Source organism: Macrosteles quadrilineatus, unplaced genomic scaffold (assembly GCF_028750875.1).
Source record: "Macrosteles quadrilineatus isolate MER2022 unplaced genomic scaffold, UCM_ALF_1.0 Scaffold_1__1_contigs__length_201487025, whole genome shotgun sequence".
Taxonomy (NCBI): Eukaryota; Metazoa; Arthropoda; class Insecta; order Hemiptera; family Cicadellidae; genus Macrosteles; species Macrosteles quadrilineatus.
Window position 1 is genome coordinate 144,225,889 of NW_026542594.1, and position 16,983 is coordinate 144,242,871.

At 34.8% G+C, this 16,983-nt stretch overlaps 1 protein-coding gene across 5 annotated transcripts; it reads right to left on the minus strand.

Moving 5' to 3' along the window:
* Window positions 1–865: 865 nt before the first annotated feature.
* On the minus strand, window positions 866–13,155 carry LOC128986269 (actin maturation protease). Of its 5 annotated transcripts, none has more exons than XM_054406543.1 (6): window positions 12,911–13,053; window positions 12,576–12,772; window positions 7,519–7,666; window positions 6,813–6,991; window positions 4,936–5,193; window positions 866–1,665 (listed from the first exon to the last, which is right to left on the minus strand). In XM_054406543.1, the coding sequence occupies exons 4-6, from the start codon at window positions 6,983–6,985 to the stop codon at window positions 1,377–1,379; spliced, it is 720 nt and encodes a 239-aa protein (XP_054262518.1). In that variant the 5' UTR covers window positions 6,986–6,991; window positions 7,519–7,666; window positions 12,576–12,772; window positions 12,911–13,053; the 3' UTR covers window positions 866–1,376. The 5 variants fall into 5 exon arrangements, with proteins under 5 accessions (XP_054262518.1, XP_054262526.1, XP_054262534.1 ...); XM_054406551.1 differs by having other exon boundaries at window positions 12,576–12,711; window positions 12,911–13,052; XM_054406559.1 differs by having other exon boundaries at window positions 12,576–12,711; window positions 12,888–13,052.
* Between the last annotated feature and the right edge of the window lie 3,828 nt (window positions 13,156–16,983).

A 16,983-nucleotide genomic window follows, 5' to 3' on the forward strand; every position in this document is an offset into this window, starting at 1 on the left:
GAGCCCTAAGAGAATTCACCATGTTTCTCTTTTGATGGCTCATCTACAGACCAAGACCTTTCTTTAGACACCTCTACCGAGTTTTTACGCCCAGCCGTTCTCTCAAAATAGCTGTGACAAAGAAAAACAGTTTCAAATTAATATATAGATATTGCTCTGAAACAAACTTAAAAAGTTAGTGTCAGCTGCTAGACTTTTCATAGCCAGTCAGGATGATACAGTACCGTAAAACCCCGCTAATCCCACCTTCGCTAAGTCCTACTCCTCGCTTAACCTTAGGCCATTGCCTCTCGGTTATCGCACTAACTATGTTACCCCGGTAATATTGTAACAATTTCCCTTAGTTCTGTGGACATCATCACATTCCCCGCAGTAGCATAACAAATCCTTTTATCCCCCGCCGCCACGGAAACATCATCGTTTTCTACGATCGTTAACAAAAATGTTATATCTTCTTCGGTAATGAGAATATCAGCATCGTCTCCCGCGATCATAGAAACTTAATCGTTGTTATCAGCGATAGCGGCAAACTCCTTACATATCGTATGTGCTTAACGTAAACATCATCTCCCTGGATTGTAGCATATATTAAGCGGTTTCCGCGATCATGGCAACATTGCCATCGTCTTCCGTGATTGCGTCAAAATATTGAGTGTCTGTTGCGGTCACGTAAACATCGCTATTGTCTTCAGAGATGGCAGTAAAATCCTGAACTAAAATTTGCTCCTGAACTTCAAGCTGCTCCTTAGATAATCCGACCTCTTCACTGTTCTGCCCATGGCTCCGACGGATTAGCGGGGTTGTACTGTATCTTACTTACTGCTATGTAACAATCAAATATGAATTGAAGAAAGAAAAAACAAAATATTTAAAACTATTTATTGATTAGTAGAATAACATATACAAACCATTACATACATAACAGTCTTTTCAATGACATTACTAAGCAATAACAGAGTGATATACCAAACTATAAAAAATACTTTACAATAAGAGTATTAGTGTCAATTAAAGATTGCTACACTGGAAACCAGGCTCCATGTGGCAAAAAGCCTGTATGTGGGACTTGCATCCTAGTTTTCTTATCATTGTTTATTAATGTAACAACTACCAAGACAATTTCTTAACAGTATGGCATTTATTTGCAAAATAGTTTTATTTTATGAATTTTAAATTAAGCTAGAAGCTGTAGCAGTTATGATTTTGGTCAAATTCAACGTATCCCACTGTAGCTGTAGGTTTGATTTAATTTTATGACTGACGAGTTGGCACAAAAGTCAATGACAAAACTGTAAAATGGAGTTTAGTAGAAAGATTTTTTTTTAAGAAACCCTTAGTTCTAAAGCAAATATTTCGTAGTGTTCTGAGTTGTAAAATCATTTTTTTGTTATCAAAATGTATCTGTTGGAAAGACCAGCTCTCACACCACCTGATGGTAGGATATACTGGCAATTATCTTTGCGCCTACTTGGATCTAATTCAGTTAGGTTGGCGTTACTTTTGGCTAGACTGTCCAGTGACCAAACTCCGAGGTAGCGACTCTTGCCGTGTCTAGCAGCCACATGCACTTGGCCATCCGACCTTTCCATCACACCACACACCACAGCCCAGTGTGCCTTGTGACCGTTCATACAACACGGCGAATGGTTTTTGTCAGCATCATAACTAAACTAGTTAAGGAAAAATTCCAACCTAATTCTATGTTACACATCATTAATTTATAGGAATAAAGTTAATATAAGTGATTAAATTGTTAGATACCTTCAGGATCAAACTCCCTTAACTTCATCAAAATTGTTGATCAGAATTCTTTTACGCATCATAGCATAGCCTTCTCTATTTCAAGGCCGTGCCCCACAATTTCGCAACACCGCAATCCCTAAAGACACTCGAAGCACACTGCAAACGTTCATAATACACCACATGCTCTGTTCCATAAATGTACTCTATGGCTATGTTAAGCCCACTCATATACAAACTCTTCAAAGGTAAGGTTAAAACACATTGACGAACACTTCACAAAAGTTTCTATCCTTGTTAATTGCATTTTTGCGAACTACCCATATAGGAATAAGCTTTTACCATAGGTCTAATAGACCCTGGAACCTGGACTGATTTACTTTTTTGTTTTTACGTCCCCAGAGCCCAAAAAAATCATCAATTTAAATTCAAAAAATTAAAAAAGATGTTTCTTGGCATTTTTCCTCTAAGGTTACTTGTTAAGAAGTTACAGCGTGTTACACCTGGGAAAAGTTGCTTGCTGTGTACATTCTGCATTCTGTAGCTTTTAAACCGGCAAGTTAGGAGAGGAAATGCAAATAATAAATATGTCTTAAAATTGCAATTACATCTTAGAATACATTAACAACATAGTCTATTATTTCCAATGTTTTACGAATGGCCACCGTTTTCCAACATGGTGGCTAACTCAACAATTTGACACTCAGTATTTTAATTAGCTTTTTAGAATTTAGATGCAATTTTAATACTTATTTATTCTTTGCATTACTTCTATAGATACTTACTAGTTTAGGAGCTACACAATGCAGAATGTACACAGCAAGCCACTTTTCCAAGGTGTAACAAGCTAAAGAACACATGTAAAGAAGTAGCTTGAGAGAAAAAATGTGGTTTGTTATTCATAGTGGCCCTTGGTTGGAATAAATTATTGATCAAATGAAATGATTACCTTATCCAACCACAGTTGCTGGTATGACAGCTAGTTTCGTTCCTTAGAACTTTGTCAGGTCATTGTATGCAACCACATCATCAATGTATTAATACATTGTGGTATGTCAAAAGATTCTTTAAAACACTGTCAAAATCACAATAGTAAAAACTGGTTAAAACTGTAAAAATCATGATTGATTTGTTGGGATTGATGTTTTAATTAATAATTGTAACTTACGTCAATCAATCCAGTTGTGTATTGGAGGGACGTATGTTTCGACGTTTAGGCCATCTTCAGCCCCGCTGTTACACTAAGTTGTTCCATCCTTAGTTGCATTGTTGGTGTAGCAACCGCGTCAAATATTTACAATGAAGAACATAAAAAACACAAAATGTCATTGACGAATATGAACACATATTAATGAAACTATTACCGTACGCACGGCTGAACGGGCTTGGGACTGCGGCGGCACTGACTTGTCTAAGTGCCCTGCTTCATTGTAAATATTTGACGGGTTGCTACACCAACAATGCAACTAAGGATGGAACAACTTAGTGTAACAGCGGGGCTGAAGATGGCCTAAAGGTCGAAACGTACGTCCCTCCAATACACAACTGGATTGATTGACGTAAGTTACAATTATTAATTAAAACTGTAAAGGCTGGCCAGCAACGTCACTAACTAAATAAAACTGATTAATGCATTAAAAGTATTTATACATTGATGATGTGGTTGCATACAATGACCTGATGAATATCTAAGGAACGAAACTAGTTGTCATGCCAGCAACTGTGGTTGGATAAGGTAATCCTTTTATTTTATCAAAAAATGTGAATAATAAAAACGTTTTTAAATTTCATTTACATTCTAAAACAATCATAAAAATACTAGGTGATCTTTTAGACTTTTTTAAGTTTGCCGCCATATTAAGAATGGCAGCCATTTTGGAAACAATTGAATTCATATTTTGTAATGTTATACAAAATAATTTCTCCATATAGGCCTAATGGGTGAAGTTTTTCAACCTGTTATATATATTAATACAAATAATTAAAAATGTAACCAAATACCCCCGCCGCAACAAACCTGCCGACTAAGCGAATTTCCATTTGTCTAAATTGATTTAAAATTAAATCTATTTAAAAAACATTTGGTTTCACGAGTACCTAGGTTTGCTGCTACAAGGAAACTAATAAAGTGTGTTTTTTAGTAAAATATTAATAGCTTAAAGTATAAAATAAATAGATTTGACAAGTTGGATCAAAATATATCCATAAACAAGCAAACTACAAAATTTTTGAATATTCTCCATAAAAATAACATGAGAATTTTAAATTTAAAATTTCTTTAATTTTCTCCGTTACCAATACCGTACAAAAAAACTCTGATATACTAGGTTTTTTGTTTTTTTAAGCTCTTGAAAAATGTCTAGAGAGAAATTGGGAAATTTTATGTTTTGAAGGTGAAAACCCATTGTTTACCCCATAAAATCCCCCGTTCTCATGGTCCGATCATGCTGGTTCGCGAACTCATTCAAGTTTATCCTGCCTTACACCTTTAAACCAAATTTCATCAAAATCGGGCAAAAATTACTCAAGTTATTGCGTTCACGGACATATATATATATTCATATATAAAAATTTGAACGAATGGTGTTTTTGGCCTCTAGAGACATCAAAATGAAAATGTAAATCGGTACCGGGCCTAGGTCTTAACGTGCCACCTACGGCAATAGCTACTTCCCTATAGGGAAATTCGCTATAGTACAAATATTGAAAAGTTAATCATTGTAACCATATGAGAATGAGGTAGCATTTACCATCCCTTGCTAATGTGATAGTAACTACTTTGAGAACTCTTGGTCTTGTGCTTACTTTAAGTTGGTTTTTAGCTTAACTCAAAGTCTGAACTTAGTGCCGGATTTCAGGTACTTAATATTAACAGTATGCAGATAAATTAACATTTGGTGGCCCCTGTCCAATAGGTGGAACTTCCACGTGATCTCTTGCAATCAAGGGGTCATTAGTCATGGTCACCCGTCATGCCCAAATATCAATTTGGAAAAACATGTTTTTCTACAAAACACTGCCCCTTATTGTATAGAGGTAAATCTGACATTGAAGAAACTGAAAACAAGACAATTAGATAAAATGCTCACACGTGCACCTCTTGAACAGACGCTTTTTGATTTTTTTTTTTGTTCACATGAATTCCTTTGAAAATAGACTTTTTAAGTTAAACTTGCATTGTAATTAAAAGGATACGGAACCATCATCAATGCTCCTGCATACAGCTTTTCAATGATGGACAATTTTTTAGCTTCCATCCCATCTGAAAATTCTTCAACACAAAACCAAGGAGCCAAAAATGTCTCGGCTAATATTTTCATATTTGATACAGAAAACATTTCCCCCTTACAAGTAAAGCCTCTTAGTTCAGCTTCATGAAAAATATTGTTTATTGAAATAGGTTGTTTAATTGGTATTAGTGTTGCAACCATGGCAAGAGCTGCCAGTCCACAACTGTAAAAGTAATCAGTCATTAAACGTTTAGTTTCTATTATAATGCAAACATAATTATAAACCAAATAATAAATCACGAATATTATACCTTAATCATTTAAACCAAACTATTCCAAAGCATTGTAGTTGATCAGTCATTACTCAGGTATTCCACAAATCATAGATATATTTAAATTTTTACTCTGAAATAAAAGTTGATAAAATCACTTAAAAACAGTTTTTTAAGTAGTTGTATTTTGTTCAGTTAAATGTATTTGTGACAGATTTGTGTAGATAACCTGATTAAGGTTTTCTGGCTTAAATATGTGCTACCTATACATATAACTTACAAAGTGAAATAATTAGGCAGCGGTTCCCAAACTTTTTGATCTGGCAACCAGCCTAAATCTTCGATTTTTTTGTGACCCAAACACGAAATAATAATAATATAAAAATCATCATTTTACTGTAATTGTTAGCATGTGAAAGGTCCTCTGATAAACATACAATCCTTATAATACGTTAAGGCGTTTTCTATGAAACACTACTCCTTCGTAAATAATGGACGGATTTTTACCAACGATGTGTCAAAATTAAGTATTTTTTGTGTAGACGCCCCCTTTCACCAATTTCTGTAATAAAAGTCCTCGGGCTTTGCCCCACAGGCCATCAAAATCGCAATGTATTTCTTATGATGAAAAGATTTTGTTTACTTTAACAGATATTTGTATAAATTACAGCTGTTCATTAGTAAACACATTATACACACAATAGTGTTCGTTTTCAGAGTAAGTTCATTTTGCAGTTTTGATAACTAGAGTGGAGCACATCTTTGAGTTGACTCTTTTGAGTCATAATCGGAAGTTATGACTGTTATTCGTTTTGAAATAACGCCTGTAATACTTTACAATAGCTCGAATTCGAGCAACAGGTTCTCTAGTTAATTAAAAATGTTGAAGAGGTGTTAATTGAAGACACATTATTTAGCCCAAAATAATATTATTTCATAAACTTATTGAGGACTGAACTTCTCTACTTACAAGGAGGTACCATTGACTAGTCAAAGGAGGTACTTATGTGAATATTGACATCTTATGAGCTTGATATTTTTCCACATAGCCTATTAATGTAGTTATTTATTTTGCAAATACCCCAAGTTAGGGATGCACCCTCACACATACACGACGTTATAAACCCATATTGATTTTTCGATACCAGCTTGCTGAATTCATACTTTCTTTCTCGTTTTGAACATCCATTTTAATAGTGCATCTCACCATGCACCCTTTGAAACGTGTAGCAATCATCCAGATAAATGTTTTATACTCGTTTTAGTTTAAAGTTGAAGTGTAACATGTCATGAGATATGCCTATGGATTTATTGTTATATTATTTTTATTTCAGCAGAGCAGGAGTCTGCGGCAGTTTTTTTACCTAAAAATATGTTTATGTCCGTTGGTTTGGGTTGTAAAAATTACCGTGAGTCCGATGAAAAACTTTTTGAATCTTTGATTGCTTCTCACGACCCACCACAAAAGAATTTTGTGGTATTATGAGGACCCTTGCGCGACTCATAGGTTGGGAACCGCTGAATAAGGGAATAATAAGTTCCTGCCTATTGGAATAGCCAAACGACTTACTTAGGACCTGTTTGTAGCATTGGTTTAATTTTGGTGATGGTTTTGTTAACATACTGTTGCAAATCATCAAGGCAAAGGTTTGAGTCATCATCATCAGTCGTGAGGAATTCAGGAACTGTGTGTGAGGAAGTCAGCAGATCTGCAGGTGGGGATCGGGTTGGAGCACCAGACATTTTACACTAGGAAAACAAAGTTTATTAAAACAATTTCAGCACCAGGGATAATTTGCATCAACTGATCAGCCATGTCTAAACTGTTCAAGCCACCAGAATCATCCTTATGTAGGCTATATGTACAAGATCCCTGCAATCCATCTTACCCATAACATACGATGGGTACGATATTTGAATTAACTGGAGAAGACTGGTGAGAATACTTCTGGCTTGAGGTCGATTAATGTATAAAATGGGTTTGCCCACATGCCCTTTATTGCAGTTGTCATTTAAAATTGTACTTAATTTTAAATTGAGACAACATATGAATAGACCTATTCCTATTATTATAAATAATTATTACCGGGAGACCCAGCATTGTTAAGATTGAATATTAAAACATTTATTAGACAAGTTAATTAGCTTTTAATGTAAAACATCTATTTAATCAATGTGAACACATTTTAGATTATTTAAATAGAACGACAAATACTAATTTATTAATACATTAATACAATACATTGCAATCCATTTTATAAGTTCAAAAACCCAACCTCCCTGAGCCGAGTGGGTGGTTTTTGCGTGACTGAATTTCAGTCAGTGTCTCATCTCAGTCAGTCATCTCTGACATTCTTCCAAACATCAAGTAGCTTCTGCTAAAGATGATCAGCTGTTGTTCATCACATTGCTCGGCTATAAGATCTGAAATGATTTACAATGATTTGCAAGCATTTTTAAATTTGTTTCCCCGTTTCACCAACTATTCCAAAAGATAAAAAACAATATGGTGCAAGACAAATAAACAACCCGATTAGATTACCTATAACCACAGAAAACGTACTACTATAACCCAGAATGCCAACCGCATGGTAAAAAGCATTATGCGTTTTGAGAGAGCTTTGCCTGTCAATCCGTAGGCAGCGCCACCAGCGTTGCTATGCTGAGTGCATGGCAACGCTGGTGGCGCTGCCTACGGATTGACAGGCAAAGCTCTCTCAAAACGCTTAATGCTTTTTACCATGCGGTTGGCATTCTGGGTTATAGTAGTCCGTTTTATGTGCTATAACCTACAACTTTACCTTCCTAATCTATCCTTACTTCAAAACACTTAATGGAGCCACGAATACTCATAAACCCCGACCTACCTTCCCCACATGCCTAAATTAGAGTGTTCAATCTGCGTTTTATTAAGGCCAGGCGCAAACCAGATGCATGTGGGTTATAGTAGTCCGCTATAACCTACAACTTTACCTTCCTAATCTATCCTTACTTCAAAACACTTAATGGAGCCACGAATACTCATAAACCCCGACCTACCTTCCCCACATGCCTAAATTAGAGTGTTCAATCTGCGTTTTATTAAGGCCAGGCGCACACCAGATGCGGCACGGCACGGCGCGACGTTTTGCCTTAATTCACCTTAAGCGACCAGGTTTTTGAGTGTAATAACTTACTGTACCGTAGATGTCATTCAACATATAACCTGTGAGGTATCGGATTAAATATCGATTTCGATGCTGTTCGATATATTGCTTATTAAATCCTTATATTTCTAATCAGCTGGCAACACAAATAGGTGCCCAAGAGTAAGTAGTCACCGGTCCGTATATTTTCGCAATTTGCAGTGAATTCCGCGCCTTAATAAATTCAAGGTATTTTCCTGTTTATTAAGATCGTATCGTAAGTTAGGAATGGTTTAGAAACGTTTAAAAGAAAAGTCTAAGTTATAAAGTTCAGAAATACCCAAATCTGTATTTACATGGGTATTTTACATCTCTAGCTATTGGGCATAATTCCTTTTATTAAATTTATGGGTACACTTCCATATCTGTTGGCACAAACAACCGAATGAGTAATATTGATAGTTCGATTGTTTAATTCGACATATCATTTGGTTAGTTAGGTTAACATATCGAATAATCAATTGATATTTTCATTCGGTTGTTTGTGCCAACAGATATGGAAGTGTACCCAAATTTACCAGAAAAAGGGCCTTACGACCCAACTAACTTATGTTGTAGTTCAGGGGTAGGCCTACAGTTTCTTAACTGGGCTACCCTATGCTAATATCAATTGAAACTATCAAATTGAAAATATCTATCTATACTTATTTAATACGCAAGCAGGAATTTTGTGACAATTACTCCTCCGAAACTACTGAACCGATTGACATGTTTTTGGTGTCATTGGAAAGAGCGTAACGTGAAGTTGTGCAGGAAACTTTCTTTTTAGGGAAACAATTAGAGAGTGAGGCCCTGGGGTCCTTTAAAGTTTCGTATTTCTCCATAAGATTAACATGGGAAACAGAAACTGTTTTGAAACTCCAGCTGTTGTCAGAAATTAAATATTAATATTTGGTCTCCATGGTAGCATGAGAAAATTCACAATGTTTACATTTGCTTTGACATTTAAATGTAAACAACCAGAACTGTCAAATGCCTATTTCACAATTTTAGACAGCTGATAGAAAAAATAAAAGAACTATGTGGTAGGTTTATTTAATCTTAAACTGTATGATAGATTATTATAAATCTATTTCAATAATTATGAAACAAATCGTTCCCGTTGCAAAGCAAAAATTAATAGTGAGAAGAAAAAGATATGTTGTAAACAGTCAATGTGTAAATTATCGAAAAGTTGTATTAAAAATGTGTATAGTTTTGGATGTTGGTTTGTGTTTAATGATATAAGTTAGTTATTAAATTTTTATTTTAAGGATTTGGTATATGACTAAGCCTATGATAAATAACAGCATTTCAGATTTCTGCCAGTTTTTGCCTAACTCTGTCCTGTAGAGTAGCATACACCTTATTGTCTACAAATTGGCTAAATAACTTAGGTACGGTACTTAATAAAAGCTGACAGCCTTTTTACGTTGACCTTAAATTGTAAGCTTACCTTTTCACGTCCATGGGTAGTTTGATTGTTAAAAATTCACCCTTTAAAATGGAAAAGGACTGTTATGTAAATTGTAATTATTTCCGTTGGTTGATAATCTTTTAGTTGGCTATTTTGCTCTTTTAAAATCATTGGAAATTATGACTGTTATAAGTGTTAAACCAAGTAATTTGTTTGTAAATAACTCCTGTACTTCTTTGCAATTGCTCGATTTCGAGCAACATGTACACTAGTTGATTAATAATCGATATTTTTAAATATATCCAAGTATTATAAAATTAAACTATCATAACCTAACCTAACCAACCAAACTTGCTGATTGTGAAAAAATCGCATGAAGGTTTACTAATCGAATCGATAGTTTCAATCGATATTAACATAGCCCAGTTAAGAAACTGTACCCGTAAATAATAACACTTATAATAATATATCTACACTTAGGGCCTATACTGTTAACTCACAAGACGGTAAATAAATAAAAGGTTGTACTGGTAGGCCTAAATGTTTCAGTTGGACCATAGATAAAACATACTCCCTTAGTCATACATACATACATACACATGCATTTACAGTAACACAATGTCCTATTTGAACTTGTTTAATATAAGTTAAACGGGTTACACACACATGCATCTCACACTGTGTGTCTAGCATTTTTCTTGCTACTAGCATGCAGCTTGAAAATCAACCTGTGTTAATCACGTCAAGCTTACACACATGCGACTGGCACAGAGCTACCGGCATTTTGCAGCTTGCAGCACCACTAAGAACCGATCGTTCGGTATGTTGGCGCTGCATGCAGCATGCATCTTGGTTTGGCACACGCGCAGAACACATTTCAAAGTCAGTTCAGACAGAATCATGCAATATACTATTCTTATTCTTATGTCACATTAGTCTCTCAGATAATCACACACTTTATTGTGTCTGGATTCATGGGGTTGGTACTACTTCTGGAACTTCTCTGTGTGTCCCAAGAGCTGTTTGCTGATTACGTTATTGGCTACTGTTTAACATTTTTGCACCGATTAAGGATGTATCAAATATTAACTTTAAATATAGGCTATATTCTTCCTTGACGTTGTCTTCTAATGACAGTAAGTAACTGCAGCATTTCATCATGAGAACGACGACGATATTTTCCAATGAACTTAGCTCCAAAAAGGTCCCCAACTCTCTCATCTTGCTACTAGCAAATAATTCAATATGCGAAGAAAACCTTAAATTAGCTATTGCATGCGCCCCACGTTTTTTGTTTTAAATGTTACAAGCAATTCTCTCCCTCCACATATTTATACATTTTTTTTCAATTTTTAGAGCGTTTAAAAACGTGGTATTAAAAAAAATTTCTATTAATTTCTTTTAGATAATGATTTTGAATAAATTTTAATGTGCTGCATAAGTTTAAACATATTTTTCACTACACTACTATGAGTTGAGCTGTTTTTGTTATGTGTTTACAACCTGCAAATTATCATATTTCTTCATCATACAAACAACTTCATGCCCTTGGTTGTAACATTTACAAAATTTTACAAATGTCTTGCAAATATTTTGTAAAATATAAAAACATATATAAAACAGTTTTCATGGAATTTTTATTAAATATTTTTGAAAGCTGCCATTTTTAAATGGTTTAAGAGTGTTTATTCATATTTTGCACAAACATAGTGGTCAATAAGATAAACATTTTTACAGGATTTTTTAATTAAATCGCAATTTGATTAAATCGATAGTTTGAATCGATATTAGCATAGCCCAGTTAAGAAACTGTACCCAAAGTTCAGTTCTTAAAATGATGACAACACTATTCATAGGGTGCCGAAGTTATCCCCACTTCTATTCTGTTAAGTATTGATTGGTGTGAACCTGGCAATAACTCCAGCAATAAGTAATTCGCGCGCCCGATAAAATCTATTGCTGGCCGTTTTGAGGAAAAATACGGCCGCGTAGGTTATTACCGAGAATATCAGCTGATAGAGGACACATTAACGGACACGACAGTATCAATATCATGTACCTGGGGGGTAAGTTAGGGGGGGGGGGGTAAAGTCAGTAAGTTGATCAAATCTTTTGCTGGACGTTAAGCGGAAAAATACGGCCGCATAGGTTATTACCGAGAGTGTCAGCTGATAGAGGACACATTAACGGACACGACAGTATCAATATCATGTACCTGGGGGGTAAGTTAGGGGGGGTAAAGTCAGCAATAAGTCGATAAAATCTATTGCTGGCCGTTTAGCGGAAAAATACGGCCGCGTAGGTTATTACTGTACCGAGAGTGTCAGCTGATAGAGGACACATTAACGGACAAGACAGTATCAATATCATGTACCTGGGGGGTAAGTTAGGGGGGGTAAAGTCAGCAATAAGTCGATAAAATCTATTGCTGGCCATTTTAAAGAAAAATACGGCCGCGTAGGTTATTACCGAGAAAGTCACCAGATAGAGGACACTTTTACGGACACGACAGTATCAATATCATGTACTTGGTGGGTAAGTTAGGGGGTGTTAAGTCAGCAATAAGTAGTGCTCGCGCTCCAACCTTAAGGTGAGTGAGCGTAGCGAACGAACTTCAACCAGGACGTGATTGGGCCATGCGAACGAGCTCATCTTGAAAATGAGCTCACTACTTATTGCTGGAGTTATTGCCAGGTTCACGCAAGTTAAGTATTGTGCAAATATAATGTAAGTATATAGCAGATATATTTACCTATACGTTCACTTATTAAGTTAGCAGTTAACAAAAAAATTGCTGAAAATAATTTACAAATATTTTACACTTTATTTTATTCTATCTTTAATCTCATTTCTTCATCCATTCTTCTCCCTTGAATCGGTTCTTCTCCCTCTCGTGATTGTTAATAGGTTAGGTTGAGTTGTGTTTGTGTGTGAATTTGTTAGATTTACCTTAGGTTTATTTTGATTGTTAGTTGGGCCTTTCAGTGGAGTTAAGGTATTAGTTATTGCTTTTAAAAAGTTAAATTAATAACTTATCTATTTATAAGAGTAGGCCTAAGTTTACCTTAGAGGCTAACTAAGACCTACCACTACCACTACCAAAACTGCAATCTAACAAATTCACACACAAACACCTAACCTAACCTAACAATCACTATTTCTTGAGGAATCCGAAAAATATAGGTTAAGTGAACATTTAAAACTTCATAACTTAAATAATTCATGCACGCAAAATATTTAATTGTCAATAACTAATCACAAATAATCAGCTTCAGCACACTTCAACACTTAAATTTTCATAATCATAAAACACCTTTTCTTTTCAAGCAGCTCAAGTCAAAAAAAGTAAACAAACAGTAAAGATAAAGAATGAACGTCTAGACTGCCAGTGCAACTCCGAGTCCGAGGAACGAGGATCAGATCGGAAAACCACCGCTCCGTGCCGATGGCGTGACGTCAACGTCAACCATTACCGCAACGATACGGAATTAATTGAGTCATGAGCCTTGGTGGTGTAGTGGATAGAGTGTCGGGCTGATAATCGGAAGGTGCCGGGTTTGAACACGGCCGCCTTTAACTACTTCGAATCCCACTGATTGCACTAACTTTTTGTCAACAATTTGTTTTCATATCAGCAAGTCTGGTTGGTTTGGTTAGGTTATGACAGTTTAATTTTATAATTTAAAAATTATAAAATTGAATTTGAGACATTTATTTTACACATTCCGGTATATTTTTTTCTTCGTGATGGCATTATTAATGTTATTGTTAGGTTGTCGGCTACTCATCACTAAAATAAATTAATCACAATTTACTAAAAAATGTGGTATATTTCAAGTTTACATCAAAACTCATCTTCAGCCTCTAGACACAACATAACATAATGATAGTTTATTTACTTGATATTTATTTATTTATTTATTTTATTTTCAATGCTACAAAACAGCACATGCCAATTACTTTGTAGCATTAATCAAATAACAGGAATGTTAACATGGTATTACAATTAATAATAAACACAACTAGGGAAAAATGTCCGTCTTCAATGGTGACAGTTTCACTCAAACTATAAATAAAAGAATATAAAATATAAATAAGAATATAAATAAGAATGACAATATAACATTTAAATATACAGTAACAAGAGAATTTATACTAACTAAAATAATACTGATGGCCATGAATCAATTATAATAAATATGCAATAAATATAATATAAATTAGTTAATATGTTGTGTCTAGAGGCTGAAGATGAGTTTTGATGTAAACTTGAAATACACCACATTTTTTAGTAAATTGTGATTAATTTATTTTAGTGATGAGTAGCCGACGACCTAACAATAACATTTATTTTATAATTTTATTTTTAGAACAGAACTATTTTTTCGATTAGTAAACCTTTATCCGAGTTTTTCATTATCAGCAAGTTTGGTTAGGTTATGACAGTTTAATTTTATTTAATTTAAATTTAACCTACAAATGATAAGTTTTGACAGCAACAGTGATAGAGATAACAATTTTAGCGCCTCTGATCCTCGTTCCTCGGAGTTGCACTGGCAGTCTAGACGCTAGTAAGAATAAACACCTTTACAAAATCACAATGCACAGTTCGCAACTGTAACTGTTGAAAGAAACAACTATCTAAACAGGTCCAATAAAGATATACAGTGAAGCTATTACACAAATAGCTGTTATCCCAGGAACTGTTCCAAGGCCTTTGTGCTTGTGGAAGCTGAGGTGCTCGTGGGTACAGAACGTCGAGTGCTAGTTGAAGGGAAGATGAAGACAGAGGACAGAGGCTAAGAGGCACAATTTTTATTTCAGCTCCAGTTATTTTAATAAGAACATATGAGAGCATTCTATTGGCTGAGGGAACACCATTAGCGCAATGAAATGGGGTGAAGCTATCGGCCTCGGTGGTCTAGTGGATAGCGTGCCGGGTTTCGAAACTTATGGTACCAGGTTCGAAACCCATTGGGGGCACTAACTTTTTGTCTAAGATTTTTGCATTATCAGCAAGTTTGGTTAGTTTTGTTAGGTTATAACAGTTAAATTTTATAATTAAAACCTTATAAAATTGAATTTGAGCTATTTATAGTTTTATTTTATGAAAAGAACTTTTTTTCGAGTAAACCTTCATTCAATTTTTTCATTATCAGCAAGTTTGGTTAGTTTGGTTAGGTTATCACAGTTTAATTTTATAATTAAAAAATATAAAATTTAATTTGAGGCATTTATAGTTTTATTTTATGAACAGAATTATTTTTTCTATTAGTAAACCTTCATTCAATTTTGTCATTATCAGCAAGTTTGGTTAGTTAGGTTAGGTTATGACAGTTTAATTAAAAAATTAACTATATATTTTTTTTAGTTTCAAGCCTAAAATAATATTTTTTTTTTATTTATAATTTTTAAACTCTCATTTTGTCCGTATTAAAAAACTGCAGCTGAAATAAAAATCGTGCGGCTAAGAGCACTTTATATTGTCTGTGCTAATAAGGCTATTCGGATCCAGGGCTCGGATCACAGAGCATGATTCGGATTCGCACCAAAACCTCTGTCTGCGTCTGTTTCATTCAAATGACGTGACGACATACAGTTTTACGTTCCGGTCGATTCACACATATCAGTCCAGTCACAGTTGCAGCCGCAATTCTCAGTCAAACTATCAGTCATTTGGTTGCAGTTACTCTCCGGTCACTTTATTTACAGTGTTGTTAGAGTCAAAAATGTTTAATTAAAAACACAATATTCTATATAATTTTCATTGTTTGTCTTGTTGATTGTTACAAACATTACTGAAGATATAAAGTCGATCATTTAAATAAAATACCCATTGCCGCAGCAAACCTTTAGCCTAAGCGAATTTCCACTTGTCTTATTACATTTTTACTAAAATATCTCCATAAATAATAAATATTTATTCCCAATTTAAATAACATTAGATTTAACAAGTGCTTAGGTTTGCAGCTACGGGGAAGGTAAAAAGTGTTTTTTGACCAAACGTCAAAAGAATAGTATGAAATAAATAAATTTGCCAAATTTTATCAACATACTGTATAAACAAGTAATCAAATCCATAAACAAGTAAACTACGACCACAACATTTTTCATTTTCTCCTTAAGAATAACATGGGAAATTTAAATGTACACTTTTTGAATTTTCTCTGTAACCATTAGGCATACAACAATGCTTCAATATACTAAATTATTTATTTTTTAAGCTCTGCAAAATGGTTGAGAAAGATATTCCAAAATTTTATGTTTTTAGGGTCAAAAATAGGAAAAACCCATTTTTACCCCATGAAACTCCCGTTCCCAAGGTCCGATTATGCTGGTTCGCGAACTCGTTCGAATAAATGTATAGGTTTACACGTTTATACAAAATTTATACACATACGTTCATACATGAATACATATATATATGTATACATATGAGTATATATATGAGTATATATGTATATATAAGTATATATGAATTTGAACGGATGGTGTTTTTGCCCTCTAGGGACCTCAAAAGGAAAAAGTTAATCGGTCCCGGGTCCAGGTCTTACCATGTGACCTACGGTAATAGCTTATTCCCTATATGGGACATTCGCTAAAAATACTATTTTCTAACATCAAACACGTCCGTCAGGCGTCCAAACAATCCAAAATAATCGGTGAAAAGAAATCTGAAATTGACTGACGGACGCCTGCTGAGCTACCCACGGAACTGCAACGGGTGAGTGTAGATAGCGCTACAGAAAATCCATTCAAGAATTTTTTGTTAACTGTGACGTGACTGGACTGCAACGTGCCGTAACTGATGTGTGTGAATCGACCTTACTTTATAACTGTTAGGCAACAGGTTGCACACAAAGAAAACCTAGTATTAGGAACGGTAGTACCTCTAAGCTCTAAAGTCTAAACTTTACTAGCCGAAATGGATGGAACCAACTTGACAAGTCTGACCATGACCGCAACTATTGGTTATGAAATTAAACTGTTCTAAACTAACCTTACCTAGCCAAACGTGCTGTAAAATTTTAAAAATTCCTTTTGATAGCAGAAGACCAGTTTGTTAATACCATACCAAGGCAAAAATGTGGTTCGTATTCCACTATATACTAGAGCTGTAGCACGGCCGCCTTTAACTACAGGCCGCGGCCTGGTAGAAT